At 47.3% G+C, this 17,076-nt stretch overlaps 1 protein-coding gene across 1 annotated transcript; it reads right to left on the minus strand.

Annotated features, from left to right (window-relative positions):
- Window positions 1-877: 877 nt before the first annotated feature.
- Window positions 878-17,076, minus strand: LOC110531297 (transketolase). The gene is made up of 13 exons (XM_036989103.2): window positions 16,705-17,076; window positions 10,186-10,303; window positions 9,842-9,955; window positions 9,560-9,657; window positions 8,629-8,820; window positions 8,400-8,527; window positions 7,172-7,368; window positions 6,928-7,092; window positions 5,987-6,143; window positions 5,773-5,903; window positions 5,215-5,395; window positions 2,589-2,708; window positions 878-2,486 (listed from the first exon to the last, which is right to left on the minus strand). The coding sequence occupies exons 1-13, from the start codon at window positions 16,809-16,811 to the stop codon at window positions 2,314-2,316; spliced, it is 1,881 nt and encodes a 626-aa protein (XP_036844998.1). The 5' UTR covers window positions 16,812-17,076; the 3' UTR covers window positions 878-2,313.

Raw genomic sequence — 17,076 nt, forward strand, 5'->3', positions numbered from 1 at the left:
ATATTAAAGTCAGAGATGTCAGAACAGGGTTGGTGTGTAACATGAGACGAAGGTACAAAGAGCCTCGGTGCTGCCAACCACCAGGGAAATTAACGTGAGCGTCAACATGAAGCCAATGTGCAAATTAGCTGTCTGACATTGTAACAATTACAATACTTTACACTTTCTCCATACTTACAGGAAACATTGACCTGTATAGTAGCCTAAACCCAGCGTATTGGTGTCTTCACAAGGGGAAATGTAATCTGGTGGACAGATCTAAAACCTTTTGACTGTCCTGCGGGGTTTTACCAGTTCCACGTGGTTCTGACTGTCCTGCGGGGCTTTACCAGTTCCGTGGTTCTGACTGTCCTGCGGGGCTTTACCAGTACCACGTGGTTCTGACTGTCCTGCGGGGCTTTACCAGTACCACGTGGTTCTGACTGTCCTGCGGGGTTTTACCAGTTCCACGTGGTTCTGACTGTCCTGCAGGGTTTTACCAGTACCACGTGGTTCTGACTGTCCTGCAGGGTTTTACCAGTTCCACGTGGTTCTGACTGTCCTGCAGGGCTTTACCAGTTCCACGTGGTTCTGACTGTCCTGCAGGGTTTTACCAGTTCCACGTGGTTCTGACTGTCCTGCAGGGCTTTACCAGTTCCACGTGGTTCTGACTGTCCTGCAGGGCTTTACCGGTTCTGACTGTCCTGCAGGGTTTTACCAGTTCCACGTGGTTCTGACTGTCCTGCAGGGCTTTACCAGTTCCACGTGGTTCTGACTGTCCTGCAGGGTTTTACCAGTACCACGTGGTTCTTACTAAACTGACTGTCTTTACTGAGGAGAATGACAAGTCACATTGGGCCAGGTAAAAATAAAATTAAAGACTACAAAACAAGTAACATTGGGTCAAGTTGTAGTTTATTATTTCAGCATTACCATGGCAATGCAAACCAACCGTTGCCTGGCAACAGACATGACTGTGTGGAGACACTAGGGTCAGATAATACCCAGAAAGCAACATGAGCCAGACACCCACCACAACCAGCCTAGAAGAACACATTAGTTCATATATCAGTGTTACAACAAGTCATTGAAGTTTAATACATACAACTCAGGTCCATTGAATGTAAATACCCTGCATCAGTTTCACTGCTAATTAAGGCTATGACCAGCAACAAGCAGACGTTAATCAGGAACCGTCTGGCTCCTCCTGGAGCATGGTGTCTAACAGCGCTATGGAGAGGTTCATGATCAAGCAGGTGGAACCACACGGAATGTGGAACCACACGGAAACACACGGAATGTGGAACCATGATGACATTGTTAGCAGCTGGAATGAAAAGAGACCAACCAAGAAACAAAAGATCTGAATAAATCTACGTTTATCTTCATTTGAAAAACAACACACAGCGACTGATAGTTCAGCGTCGCCTGGCCGCGCAGAGAACACGACAAACTCAAAACAAACCTCGTTCTATACCCAGGATGGTCTCAGATGGCACCCGGTTCCCTAGACAGTGAACGGGACGAACCCCGACAGTCACCATGCTTCAGCTGGAACCTAACGCTCCATCAACATCACTTAGAGAAAGGAGGATTAGAAACCGGGTGGTCGAGCCCTGAAAGCCCTGGTATCAGACCGTACATGTATTTTACTGTTATATCTATAACCAGTTTATAAAACAGCAATAAGGCACCTTGGGGGGTTGTGATATATGGCCAATATACCACAGCTAAGGGCTGTATACTCTGCGATACATCGTGCCTAAGAACAGCCCTGAGCCGTGGTATATTGGTCATATACCACCCCCCCCTCAGGCCTTAATGCTCAATTACAGTTAGGCAGAAAGGAAAGAGGATTCATTAGAACGAGGCTGCATTAAGGTGTGTAAAGAGTTATCTAGAAACATTACTGCATATTATCCTTCTGGGATGGTCAAGACAACACTCAGACCCCTCCCTCTCCGCTGAGAGCTAGCCTATCGGCTCTGCTGCTGTATACCGTACAGAGCTGCACTCAGCCTTACAGCCACAAGGGGCGCTAGAGAGCCCTGTTCTGTTTAACACTAGTGGTAGATGGGAGGAGAGAAGTTAGGTTTTTAAGCCCTCTTTGGAGGCTATATACACAGGGTATTACAGTACTTTCCCCTCAGACTGTGGAGAGAGGGATGGAGAAGATGAAGTTGGTAAATGTGTACAGATTTGAGGGAAAGAGATGTCCCAAATGACACCCTATTCCCAACCTAGTGCACTAGCCCAATAGGAAACCGGGTCATTAGTAGTGCACTACATAGGGAATAGGGTGCCATTTGGGAGACAAACGAAGAGACGATCATATCAGTTGGCGAAGGTCTGGCGCACGGTGTCGGCGATGTGTTTGGCACTGATGCCGTACAGGTCGAGTAACTCCTGAGGTTTTCCACTCCGGGGTATACGGTTCACCGCTAGCCGCGTCACGACGATGCCAGGCTCCTCCCCTACTGCAGACAGCACCGCCTCCCCCAGACCCCCTGGACAAAGAAAGACACAGGGGTAAGATGAAACAACACCCACCCACAGAAGGGTTAAACACCCGGATAAGAAGGGTTAGCTGGAACAGTTTCAACACCCACCCTCTCTGTAGTGGTCCTCCACGGTGATGATTCTCCCTCCGGTGGCGCGGGCGCTCGACACGATGGTGGCGGCATCCAGGGGCTTGATGGTGAACGGGTCAATCACACGGATGTTCACTCCTAAACACACACACCAATGAGCACAAAGTCTCGATCAAACAGCGTCAATTCTAGATGGTATATTATTAAAACCAAAAGGGCCTATATCCATTAGGTAAATTTCCTTCGGGAAGTATTCATACCCCTCGACTTTAAGCCACATTTTGTGGTTAAAGTCTGAATTCTAAATGGAATACCTCCTCTCCTATCTACATACAATACCTCAAATGACAAAGTGAACAAAAATCACACCTTTGGCATACATTGGGTACCAGGGGTACCGGTCCAGAGTCAATATGGAGGCTATATACAGGGTATTACGGTACAGAGTCAATGTGGAGGCTATATACAGGGTATTACGGTACAGAGTCAATGTGGAGGCTATATACAGGGTATTACGGTACAGAGTCAATGTGGAGGCTATATACAGGGTATTACGGTACACAGTCAATATACAGGGTGTTACGGTACAGAGTCAATGTGGAGGCTATATACAGGGTATTACGGTACAGAGTCAATGTGGAGGCTATATACAGGGTATTACGGTACAGAGTCAATGTGGAGGCTATATACAGGGTATTACGGTACACAGTCAATATACAGGGTATTACGGTACAGAGTCAATGTGGAGGCTATATACAGGGGGTACCGGTAGTCAATGTGGAGGCTATATACAGGGGGTACCGGTAGTCAATGTGGAGGCTATATACAGGGGGTACCGGTACAGAGTCAATGTGGAGGCTATATACAGGGGGTACCGGTACAGGGTCAATGTGGAGGCTATATACAGGGGGTACCGGTACAGAGTCAATGTGGAGGCTATATACAGGGGGTACCGGTACAGAGTCAATGTGGAGGCTATATACAGGGGGTACCGGTACAGAGTCAATGTGGAGGCTATATACAGGGGGTACCGGTACAGAGTCAATGTGGAGGCTATATACAGGGGGTACTGGTACAGAGTCAATGTGGAGGCTATATACAGGGTGTTACGGTACAGAGTCAATGTGGAGGCTATATACAGGGTGTTACGGTACAGAGTCAATGTGGAGGCTATATACAGGGTGTTACGGTACAGAGTCAATGTGGAGGCTATATACAGGGGGTACCGGTACAGAGTCAATGTGGAGGCTATATACAGGGGGTACCGGTACAGAGTCAATGTGGAGGCTATATACAGGGGGTACCGGTACAGAGTCAATGTGGAGGCTATATACAGGGGGTACCGGTACAGAGTCAATGTGGAGGCTATATACAGGGGGTTGTTACAGAGTCAATGTGGAGGCTATATACAGGGGGTACCAGTACAGAGTCAATGTGGAGGCTATATACAGGGGGTACGGGTACAGAGTCAATGTGGAGGCTATATACAGGGGGTACCGGTACAGAGTCAATGTGGAGGCTATATACAGGGGGTACCGGTACAGAGTCAATGTGGAGGCTATATACAGGGGGTACCGGTACAGAGTCAATGTGGAGGCTATATACAGGGGTTACCGGTACAGAGTCAATGTGGAGGCTATATACAGGGGGTACCAGTACAGAGTCAATGTGGAGGCTATATACAGGGTGTTACGGTACAGAGTCAATGTGGAGGCTATATACAGGGTGTTACGGTACAGAGTCAATGTGGAGGCTATATACAGGGTGTTACGGTACAGAGTCAATGTGGAGGCTATATACAGGAGGTACCGGTACAGAGTCAATGTGGAGGCTATATACAGGGGGTACCGGTACAGAGTCAATGTGGAGGCTATATACAGGGTATTACAGTACAGAGACAATGTGGAGGCTATATACAGGGGGTACCGGTACAGAGTCAATGTGGAGGCTATATACAGGGGGTACCAGTACAGAGTCAATGTGGAGGCTATATACAGGGTGTTACGGTACAGAGTCAATGTGGAGGCTATATACAGGGTGTTACGGTACAGAGTCAATGTGGAGGCTATATACAGGGTATTACGGTACAGAGACAATGTGGAGGCTATATACAGGGGGTACCGGTACAGAGTCAATGTGGAGGCTATATACAGGGGGTACCAGTACAGAGTCAATGTGGAGGCTATATACAGGGTGTTACGGTACAGAGTCAATGTGGAGGCTATATACAGGGTGTTACGGTACAGAGTCAATGTGGAGGCTATATACAGGAGGTACCGGTACAGAGTCAATGTGGAGGCTATATACAGGGGGTACCAGTACAGAGTCAATGTGGAGGCTATATACAGGGGGTTGTTACAGAGTCAATGTGGAGGCTATATACAGGGGGTACCGGTACAGAGTCAATGCGGAGGCTATATACAGGGGGTACCGGTACAGAGACAATGCGGAGGCTATATACAGGGGGTACCCAGTGCGGACATCCTGACCCTAGGGCAGCAGTCTTACTCTGAGCCACAATGTCAGGAAGACCAATTACTGTCAAAAGTCCAAATTGTGAAAAAGATCAGATGTGTCCTGGTAAGGGCCAGGGACACAGTTGGCGGTGTAATTCCATGCCAGGCCACCAGGGGGGCGCTCTTACCCTCACTGGCCAGCTGGTCAGCAGCAGTCAGAGCTTCATGCAGAGTCACTCCAGCTCCAATCACGGTCACCTTGTCGCTGTCGGACTGACGTACCACCTTGGCCACGCCCACCTCAAACTTCTCGTCGGGGTCGTAGATCACCTTCAGTTCTGGTCTGGTGATGCGTATGAAACAGATTCCCTGAAGTATATAGACAGACACACAGAGAGGCATCCCAGGCTTAGTTCATATGTATATTTCTCATGGATTTGTATAGTGGCGTCTTAGCTACAATGTGGACTGTATGTAGAGGCTATAATGAAGGCTGACAAATGTATTCCTGTGTGTTCTGGTAGCGGATATTAAAATCAGCTGCACCAAGTCACACCTCTCAACAACATCTGTTGCTATGGCAACAAACTATTGTAGAGACGAGAATCCCAACACCCGGTGACCTCGTCAAGTGGCATGGATCTGTTGGTGTAATGACTACGGTGTTGGGTTGACAGTCGCTAGACCCCAGGTTCAATTCCAGGATGGGCTAAATTCACTATGTTGAACAGGTGTGTGGTTCTTACCTTGGTGTTAGCAGCCAGCTCTACAGACCTCTCAGCAGACACGCCATCGCTGGGGTAGAACAGAGTGCATGTTGGGATAGCGCGGAACATAGCAATGTCCTCCAACGCCATCTGGGAGGGGCCATCCTCACCTGGGGACAGGAAGTACAGTGTGATTGGTCGAGGGACAGGTGAGATTTGAGACGCAGAGATCGAAAGACAACACAGTACTGACCGATGGAGACGCCACAGTGAGACCCGGCCAGGTTGATGTTAGACTCAGAGACGGCGGCCATTCTGATGTGGTCGTAGGCCCTGGACAGGAAGGCAGCGAAGGTGCTGGCAAACGCCACTGTGCGGTCTCTCGTGGCACAGCCAATCGCCACGCTCACCTAAACAACAATATTATTAAACTAGTCCTGTGTTTCACTGACCCGGGGGGGGCGGGGGGGGGGTCACATACGACACGTACACATGGATGTTGTAGGGTAGTATACAGCCATCTCGCCATGTTCTCCCCTCCTACAGCCATCTCGCCATGTTCTCCCCTCCTACAGCCATCTCGCCATGTTCTCCCCTCCTACATCCATCTCGCCATGTTCTCCCCTCCTACATCCATCTCACCATGTTCTCCCCTCCTACATCCATCTCACCATGTTCTCCACCTCCCCCATCCATCTCACCATGTTCTCCACCTCCCCCATCCATCTCACCATGTTCTCCACCTCCCCCAGTCTCTACTCTCCTACATCCATCTCACCATGTTCTCCCCTCCTACATCCATCTCACCATGTTCTCCACCTCCCCCAGTCTCTACTCTCCTACATCCATCTCACCATGTTCTCCCCTCCTACATCCATCTCACCATGTTCTCCACCTCCCCCAGTCTCTACTCTCCTACATCCATCTCACCATGTTCTCCCCCAGTCTCTACTCTTCTACATCCATCTCACTATGTTCTCCCCCTCCCCCAGTCTCTTCCCTCCTACATCCATCTCACTATGTTCTCCCCCTCCCCCAGCCTCTTCCCTCCTACATCCATCTCACCATGTTCTCCCCCAGTCTCTACTCTCCTACATCCATCTCACCATGTTCTCCCCCAGTCTCTACTCTCCTACATCCATCTCACCATGTTCTCCCCCTCCCCCAGTCTCTACTCTCCTACATCCATCTCACCATGTTCTGTTCAGCGATGAAGCACTCTATGAAGCGTTCAGGGTAGGCCTTGTGGAACATCTCAGAGAAGGTAGAGTTCTTCATGTCAGCGTCCAGAGCCACCACCCTCGGACTGGACTGACCCAGTTTAGCCAGGGCCACGCCGTACGCCTTACGAGTAGCCACCTGGGGAGAGAGGAGAGGGGTTAACTGTGTATCCCCTCTCTGCAGGGGCGTGTCTCTCTGCGGAGGAGCGGTGGTTTACCTTATCCCCAATCTTGTAGTTGGGCGGGGAGGGCAGGCTGATAGGTGAGAGGTCAGCGGGGGCGGTATCTTCTTTAGGTAGCTCGGGGCAGACGGTGTTGTTGGGGTTCTGAATCTGAGCCGTCAAGTCTTTGATGGCCTCCTCGGCCCGGTCTTTAGGCATGGGCTTCCCGTGCCAGTTCTCCATATCCTCAATGCCTGGAGAAGAGGAATCAGATGTAGTAATTTAAAGCCCTTAAACAACGATGCAGAGTTCTAACAACTGGTCAAAGAGAAGATGTGCGTCCTCCGAAACAACTGGCCACGTAACCCGGGAGCCGGTGTAACAGTATAACTTTAGACCGTCCCCTCGCCCATACCCGGGCTTGAACCAGGGACCTTCTGCACACATCAACAACAGTCACCCACGAAGCATCGTTACCCATCGCTCCTCAAAAGCCGCGGCCCTTGCAGAGCAAAGGGGAACCACTACTTCAAGGTCTCAGAGCAAGTGACGTCACCGATTGAAACGCTATTTAGCGCGCACCACCGCTAACTAAGCTAGCCGTTTCACATCCGTTAGACCAGCCACACCGATGTGTCGGAGGAAACACCGTACACCTGGCGACAGTGTCAGTGTGCATGTACCCAGCCCGCCACAGGAGTCGCTAGAGCGCGATGGGACAAGGAAATCTCGGCCTGCCAAACCCTCTTCCTAACCCAGACGACGCTGGGGCAAACCCTCTTCCTAACCCAGACGACGCTGGGCCAAACCCTCTTCCTAACCCAGACGACGCTGGGCCAAACCCTCTTCCTAACCCAGACGACGCTGGGCCAAACCCTCTTCCTAACCCAGACGACGCTGGGCCAAACCCTCTTCCTAACCCAGACGACGCTGGGCCAAACCCTCTTCCTAACCCAGACGACGCTGGGCCAAACCCTCTTCCTAACCCAGACGACGCTGGGCCAAACCCTCTTCCTAACCCAGACGACGCTGGGCCAATTGTGCGCCGCCTCATGGGTCTCCCAGTCACACCCAGTTGTGACACAGCCTGGGATCAAACCCGGGTCTTGTCTAAGGCAGTGCTTGAGGTGTGACCTTTGTGCCAATCGGGATGCCTGCACAAATTGATTTCCTCCCATACCAGTCTCTCGCCCTCTCCCATACCAGTCTCTCTCTCTCTCCCATACCAGTCTCTCCCATACCAGTCTCTCTCTCCCATACCAGTCTCTCTCTCTCTCTCCCATACCTTTGAGTCCTCTGCCCTTGAAGGTCTTGGCCAGGATCATAGTGGGTTTCCCCTTCACCTGCTGGGCCTGCCACAGAGCTTTACACAGCTCCTCAACGTCATGACCATCCACCACATACGTGTTCCACCTACACACACACACTTAAAGAATTAGAGACAGTACGGAAAACTGATAGAATAAGAGAGCAGGAGGTGCAAGAGAGGAACGAAGGAGAAGAGGGGTACCGACCCGAACGCTTCGCAGCGCTTGCGGTAAACGTCCATGTCGTGTTTGAGAGGAGCAGGTTCACTCTGTCCCAGGCGGTTAACGTCGATAACAGCCACCAGGTTATCCAGGTTGTAGTGGGAACCGAACGCCATGGCTTCCCAGACAGCCCCCTCAGAGCACTCCCCATCACCCATCATGCAGTACACACGGTAACTAGGAAGAGAGAAAATACATTTTTACATATTCATAAACAGATTGTCATTAAAAAAAATATTATATATTATAATATTATATTATATAAAAATAATATATATATACATATATACATATATACATATATACATATAAACATACATACATACATACACATTTCACACAAGACACCTATTCAAGATAGCACCAGTCATTAAAGTGCTTAATTTGAGCCAGATCCTCTGGGACCCATTTGAGCCAGATCCTCTGGGACCTGTTTAGCCAGATCCGATAAAAGTAGATTGTCAGGACCGGGCTGACAGTCTAAGAGTGGATTCAGGTTGGTCCGACCCTTGCTTATGGTTTGCGTAAACATTGTTACTCATGCTCGAGACCAACACGTGGCCATGGCCGAGAGAAGCATGTACCTCTCACAGAACTAGAATGAGATTCACCTTCTCCCTGCTCTCCCTCCCTGCTCTGATTGATATGAGCCTGCAACTCACTGTTCCAGCGTTTCAATTCATTTTATTTCCTTATAGAATCATAGCCGTGCGGAGGGTTCTGGAGGAGACTCAGATCAATCCAAATACATATACCAAAGCCATAGAATAACTTGTCTGTTCAGAAAGACGAGGCTCTTTTAAAGCTCAACACCTTCTGTGGGTGCCCCTTAACCTTCTGAGAACATCACGGCTGGGTGACAGGTGCTTTGAGGGATAGTGTCAAGGCTTGAGGATGTACGTGTGTGTGTGTGTACCTGGACTTGTCGAAGTGTTTCCCAGTGTAGGCCATCCCGCAGGCAGCCCCCAGCCCCTGGCCCAGAGACCCCGTTGCCACGTCAACAAACTCCAGTTTCTGTAGAACAGTCAGAGTTAGTCAAACCTGGAGCTGGAGCATGTTCATTAGGGCGTCGCCACTGAAAACGTTTCAAAACATTTTGCAACTGTAGGAAACACAAGGTAGTCCCCGTTTGTCAGTTCTTTCGTTTTGAAACCTAATGAACAAGTTTCTCAGTACATTGGGGTCAGGGGTTACATACAGGTGTGGGGTGACCCTCCAGGTCAGAGTCGAGCTTCCTCAGGTTGATCAGGTCGGCCTCTTTCACAAAGCCCGCCTCCGCCCAGGCAGCGTACAGGATTGGTGCAGCATGACCCTAGAGGAACACAGCAGCCAAATCAGAACACTGTACACGACACAGAGGGGAGCATGGGAAATGTAGTGCAAATGAAAGAGAACCCTTGACAGGTGAACCGTGTAGAGTTTGCAAGTGCATAGAATGTGTGTCTGGGAGAACGTAAGCGTGTGGGGGAGAACGTAAGCGTGTGGGGGAGAACGTAAGCGTGTGGGGGAGAACGTAAGCGTGTGGGGGACAGACAGAATCACCTTAGACAGCACGAAGCGGTCGTTGCACTGGTTGCGCGGGTCGGCGGCTTTGTAACGCATGGTGTGGAAGAACAGCACGGACATGAGCTCTGCTGCACTGCAACATGTGGAGGGATGACTGGACAGAGAGGGGTAGAGAGAGAGGGGGAGAGAGACAGAGGGGTAGAGAGAGCAGGGGAGAGAGAGAGGTAGAGAGGGGGAGAGAGACAGAGAGAGAGAGGGGTAGAGAGAGAGGGGGAGAGAGAGGGGGGGAGAGAGCGGGGGAGAGAGACAGAGAGAGAGAGGGGGAGAGAGACAGAGAGAGAGAGAGGGCAGTCTGTTAGTGAAACGTGACATCACAACCAGCTGTTAACGGCAACCCAAACCATCACGTTAAGAGTTTCATGCAGTCGCAAAGTATTCAGACACCTGGACTTTTTCAACATCGTTATGTTACAGCCTTATTCTAAAATTGATTAAATAAAATGTGCTCAATCTACATACAATACCTTAATGACAAAGCGAACAGGTTTAGAAGTTTTTGCAAATGTATAAAATTAAACATGGAAATGCCTTATTTACGTAAGTGTGCAGACCCTTTGCTAGGAGACTAAATTGAGCTCAGGTGCATCCTGTTTCCATTGATCATCCTTGAGATGTTTCTACAACTTGATTGGAGTCTTCCTGTGGTAAATTCAATTGACTGAACATGATTTGGAAAGGCACACACACCTGTCTATATAAGGTCCCACAGTTGACAGTGAATGTCAGAACAAAAACCAAGCCATGAGGTCGAAGGAGTTGTCTGTAGAGCGCCGATACAGGATTGTGTCAAGGCACAGATCTGGGGAAGGGTACCAACACATTTCTGCAGCATTGAAGGTCCCCAAGAACACAGTGGCCTCCATCATTCTTAAATGGGAGAAGTTTGGAATCACCAAGTCTCTTCCTGGAGCTGGCCGCCCGGCCAAACTGAGCAATCGGGGGAGAAGGGCCTTGGTCAAGGAGGTGACCAAGAATGGGGTGGTCACTGACAGAGCTCTAGAGTTCCTCTGTGGAGATGGGAGAACCTTCCAGAAGGACAACCAGCTCTGCAGCACTCCAACAATCAGGACAGAATGGCCAGACGGAAGCCACTCAGTAAAAAAAAAGATTTAAAAAAAAGGCACATGACAGCCCGCTTGGAGTTTGCCAAAAGGCACCTAAAGACACTCCGACCATGAGAAACAAGATTCTCTGGCCTGATGAAACCTCTTTGGCCTGAATGCCAAGCGTCACGTCTGGAGGAAACCTGGCAACATTCCTACAGTGAAGCATGGTGGTGGTGGCAGAATCTTGTGGGGATGTTTTTCAGCAGCAGGAGCTAGAAGTACCCACATATGCTGAGCACTTGTTGGCTGCTTTTCCTTCACACTGCGGTCCAACTCATCCCAAACCGTCTCAATTGGGTTGAGGTCGGGTGTTTGGAGGCCAGGTCTTCTGATGCAGCGCTCCATCACTCTCCTTGGTAAAATAGCCCTTACACAGCCTGGAGGTGTGTTTTGGGTCATTGCCCTGTTGAAAAATAAATCAGACCGTGTCACCAGCAAAGCACCATCACACCTCCTGCTTCACGGTGGGAACCACACATGAAGAGATCATCCGTTCAACTACTGAGTTTCACAAAGACATAAGGTCGGAACCAAAAATCTCACATTTGGACTCAGACCAAAGGACAGATTTCCACCGGTCTAATGTCCATTGCTCATGTTTCTTGGCCCAAGCAAGTCTCTTCTGATTGGTGTCCTTAAGTAGTGGTTTCTTTGCAGTAATTTGACCACAAACGCCTGATTCACAGTCTCCTCTGAACAGTTGAGGTTGAGATGTGTTACTTGAACTCTGTGAAGCATTTAATTGTGCTGCAATTTCTGAGGCTGGTAACTCTAATGAACTTATCCTCAGCAGCAGCAGAGGTAACTCTGGGTCTTCCTTTCCTGTGGCGGTCCTCATGAGAGCCAGTTTCATCATAGCACTTGGTTTTCGTGACTGCAGTTGAAGAAACTTTCAAAGTTCTTGAAATAATCTGAAACATCCACAAACGGAACCAAATACTTTACTACGCTTTGGTTCCCTAAAACGCGGGGGTACAAAACGTCTAAACGGTTCACCAGATATGGATGAAAATACCCTCAAATTCAAATCTGACAGGCTGCACACGTCTTCGCTAATCCAAAGTGCTGGAGTACAGAGACAAAACAACAGGTCACTGTCCCAACACTTGGAGCTCAATGTATATTTTCCCAGGGAAGACAACACTGAGCACATGCAGCAAGTCCCTGGACTTCATGAGGGGGAGACAGAGACGTCATACCCAGGAGACACTTGAGCAGGACAGTCTCTCCACAGAGAAGTCAAGCCGTGTTGTAACAGGTATTTGCAGAGAGCAGTGGTGGTTTAGAATGTTACAAAACCTGGCAGTTTTGAGAAGAGCCATGCATTGACTAATACTATCGCTACTTCCTGTTATCTCACACGTCGTTGGCCAATAGCATATCTACTTCCTGATAACCCTGAACATGTCAACACTCCACTCCTCATGGGGGTTATTCAGTGGATTGTGTCCCCAAAAAGGCCATCGTCTTTAGAGTGCATTACTTCTTTGGAACAGGGCCCCATAGGGTTCAGTATGAATAGGATGAACTTTTGGGATGAACTGCGAGTAGTGTTTTACACATCATTCAGTCACTGCATTCGTCACCATTAAAACTACAACGGCACGGTATTCAATCATTTACCCCCAAGGGTGATGTTCCAGTATCAGACATCTGCTGAAACAGAACAATTTAGTCAAAGTTCCCACTAAAATACTGACAGCCGAAGCATTTTTGGAAAAAAAATAAAAAATTACACTTGAGTTTGTTAAAGCAGTTCTGATTCTTACATCTGTGTAGAAGAGGACCAATGAAGTCTCCTGCCATGATGGAAAAACGATGAGGCAGACCAGGCTTTCGTTCAATTGGACAGAACAGTGTACAATGTGGAATTGAACAGAAACGGTACAGAACAGCCAGTTGAGGCGTCATTATGGTGGCCTATATGTTGTGCTGGACGAGTTCTACCAGATATTCCTCCTTAAAATGACCAGGCCACAACCACCACAGGAGAAAACAAACCTCAAAATGGTTGTTGAAGAACAGTGAGCTCCGTTTTGGGGAAACGTGTCATTTCGTACAAACCATCTGGAAACGTTGAAAACTGAACGCACCCCAGGTCCGCCTATAGGTCGATTTCTAAAAACAGGCTACTCTTCATTTCTAGAAGAAAAGCCTAAACCCGATAACCTTCCCTGGAAGGGAATCATGGTTTATTTGTTTTCCTTGTGGGCGAACTGTCTGAATACCAGGAAGTAACAAACAAAAAAAATAATTAAACTTGGCAATAACAGGTTAGTCTTCACCATACTTCAAACATGTTCCCTTTTCTGGACAGCATATGAGGTGTGCAATCACAGCCAGTCAGGAGGACGAAGAGGCGCCACAAGCCATCTTTCTGGTTCCTCCCCCTTGTTCAGACTAAAGGAGCTGGGCAAGGTGAGCCTGCTCTGAGGAGGTCTCATTGGGTAGGTGACATTTATTACTGAAAACAGGGAGAAAGTGTCACCAGGAAATACCCCATCTTAGAAAAAAAATAAAAGTTTACGTGTTTAGATAGAAGTTTAAGGGAGAAGAAAATAAATAACTTAAATGATTAAGCTTTTAACATGAAACGCAACAGTTTCTCTTTTCCAGGGATGAAGACATGAAGGTCTCATAGCATGGTTTGCAAAATGGATCAGCTTTAAGCACTGTAATGTTTTGGCATTCAGGTTCAAAAAGTCATTTCCCAACCACTTCTTCCATAGGCAAGCAATGTATGGAAAGTTGTGTTTAAACCACAGGGGATGCTGTCAACTAACAAAATACTTCTTGAACTCAAATGGATTTACCCATAAACTGAAACAGTGCAAGATAAGAGTACAATATAATAACATAGCTATGTATTGTAGTAGTCAGTAACTAAATCAATGATTTGGTGAATGGTAGCCTAGGCATAATCAAAATTCTACTCCTAATCTAGGCCAATATATTTGGGAAGTAGGCTAGACCGATTTAACCCATTAATACCCAACGTGGTGTTTATTTAAGCCACAGAAAGCTTACGTTATCTAAAAATATATATATATATATATATATTTTTAAATCACATAAGCAGGAAACTGAACTAGTGCAGAATCGGGGCTGGATACTGTTGATGGACAACTGGGCATCTGACAGACCAGGAAGTGATCATCAACAGGTTGGTGTTCATACCTGAAAGTGACAATAGTCCCTAACGAGGAAATGGTCATCTTACGAACTGAAAAGAAGCCAATTATGAAACATTGTTTCTGTCTCCACCCGCATTGTCTAAGAAAGCCTTTATCTAAGCCACAGGTGAGGTTCTCTCTACCTAATGTTGTAAGCAGTAAACACATACAGTAAAATCTGGGCTGGAAAGATACCGTCTCATGAATTCAAAAAGGAATCTGCATCTTCGTTAAAGCGAGAACTACATTTAAATTCTGAGGAACGGTGGAGTTGCTTTCGCCTGGTCCCAGATCAGTCTGCTCTCTTACCAACTCCACAGTGACAAGGAGTTGGCATCACAACAGCTGACAGACCGGCTAGAGCTGCTCTGGGTTGACAAAGTTACCCTTCGATACGGACATACTTATTTTGGAGCCCTTCACTAATGTCCCACACACTAACAGAATATAGATTATATGTAACAAATTATACTATACACACACATATATATGTGTATAGTATAATTTGTTATATATATATACACACACATATATTATATATATGCAATAAAAACAAATGTCTGGTCAAAATGTATTGCACTAGCCTACATAGTGAATAGGTTGCAATTTCAGGCACATAAAACCACATTAGTGTCCCCTTCTTTCCCCACGCAGTGACAAACACGTTCAGAATGTCATGTTGAGAAATGAACCACTTCTGTACTGTGGCAACAATGGTGAGAAAGTGTAGTTCGACTTGGCTTAAATTCTTCTCTGTAATGAGAGAGGAGCCCAACTTCAAATGCATTTACATCAATACCCCTGTGTTGGAGGTAGCCAGAGCAGAAAAGCTAGTCCATGACTAAGCAAATTCCAAGCTTGAAGAGAGAACAGTTCATGTGGAACAAAAGGGCATTTCTAACCCGCCTCCAAACACACTCATCCTTTATTCAGTATTTTACTAGGATGTTGTCTGGACGCATGGTGGGACTCAATCTTTAAAATCAAAGGCAGAAGGCCACCACAAGACCCGCACATCTCTCCATGTGATGGGTTTTTTATATATCCGATATGGTCATGATGCCAGTGGTGTATTCAATTCCTCTGATTCGGTTTAACGGAAGCAAACCGGGAGGGACAATTGAAAACGCTAAAACAGTTGCAAAACATTCAGAAACTGTGGAATGAATATAGCCAGATTCTAAGTGAACCAAAAGTAAGAATTGATGGTGCAGCCATAAAATGTACGGTCATTTAAAGGATAGCAGATTTACGCAGATATCTAGCTAGCTAATATTAGCTAGGTAACATGTAACAAATTACCAGAGCTGACAATACACACACGCATTTGACTCAGTCACGCATTGAAAAGTAGGGGTTTTATTTATCTAATTAGTTCATTCATTATCTTTCAACTAACAGACATAAAACCACCCGAATATTGATATTCATTAGATTTTTCCTTGAAGGTTGAGTGATGGAGAAATGAATTGTAAAAACAAGAACATTTTTCAAACACCAAGCACTTGGGAAACATATCGCAAGTGGCCAACCCTCCTTGAGAAAACATTTTAGAAGAGAGAGTTCACCCAAATTAAAGTGTTTGTGTCCTTACATTGAAAGCAGTCTATGGACAAGGAGACAGAACTTATCTGGTTACAGCCATTAAATATTATAGTCTCATGAGCAGAGTTTCTGGTGGAGTCGTAACACTCCCCAGCATGTGTCACAAAACGTTACACCTGAGAACAAGGATAAATCCCTTCTTCCAACCGTTTCTACCAGTTACCCGTCTCATTACTGTCTGAATAAAATGCCAAACCCAATATCTTCTTAAGAAAAAAAAAAGAATAACTCAGTCGTCAAATGTTGAGTTTATTTAAATGTTGAACGCATCCCGAAAACACCTGCCCCGTGGTTATATCCTCCCCATCTAGGGGTGGTGCATGGAGCAATGAAATACAACTAGCAAACCTCACGCCAAGATTCAGCCCTGAATTACACCTGGAAAGGGAAACGTTGTGTACTTGGTTTAACTAACTAGTTCATTGGTTGGTTTAATAACTAGCTAAACCAACGACAACTACCCGTTTTGACGACAATCAGCCCATGAATTGCAGCACGTCCACGCAACTATTACAGCTGCAGCACCGTTCAGTTCAATGTATCATGTCAGCAAGCTAGATACATTACGAAACGTTGATTAATCTGCTTCCCGTTTACTTTTCAAAACTTACCCGGAGTTGGAGGCGCACGTTGCCTTGACGGAGTTGATCCGCAGCTTGTTAGCGATGTCTTTCAGACCCTGCAAAGTCTTCTCGTCGGGTTTATGGTAGCTAGCCATGGCTGAGATAACGGAGACCGCTTGGTAAATGACAAACACGGGTCTTTCTCTTTTGAAGAGCTGGTTCAACTCGGGAGACTAGCTGAGCATTCAAGGGATGCTACAAACGAGGAGGAGGACAAGGAAGGAGACGGGTTTATATTGAATTATCCTGGCCGCCGTACAAGGAACTGGGCGGCTCGGCTGTGGACGCCCACCGCACCTTTTCATTGGTTGAGGCGCGTTCTCATTCCACCACGCTCGACACAACGTAGCCTGCGTGATT

Source organism: Oncorhynchus mykiss, chromosome 9 (assembly GCF_057628025.1).
Source record: "Oncorhynchus mykiss isolate SJ-2025 chromosome 9, ASM5762802v1, whole genome shotgun sequence".
Taxonomy (NCBI): domain Eukaryota; kingdom Metazoa; phylum Chordata; class Actinopteri; order Salmoniformes; family Salmonidae; genus Oncorhynchus; species Oncorhynchus mykiss.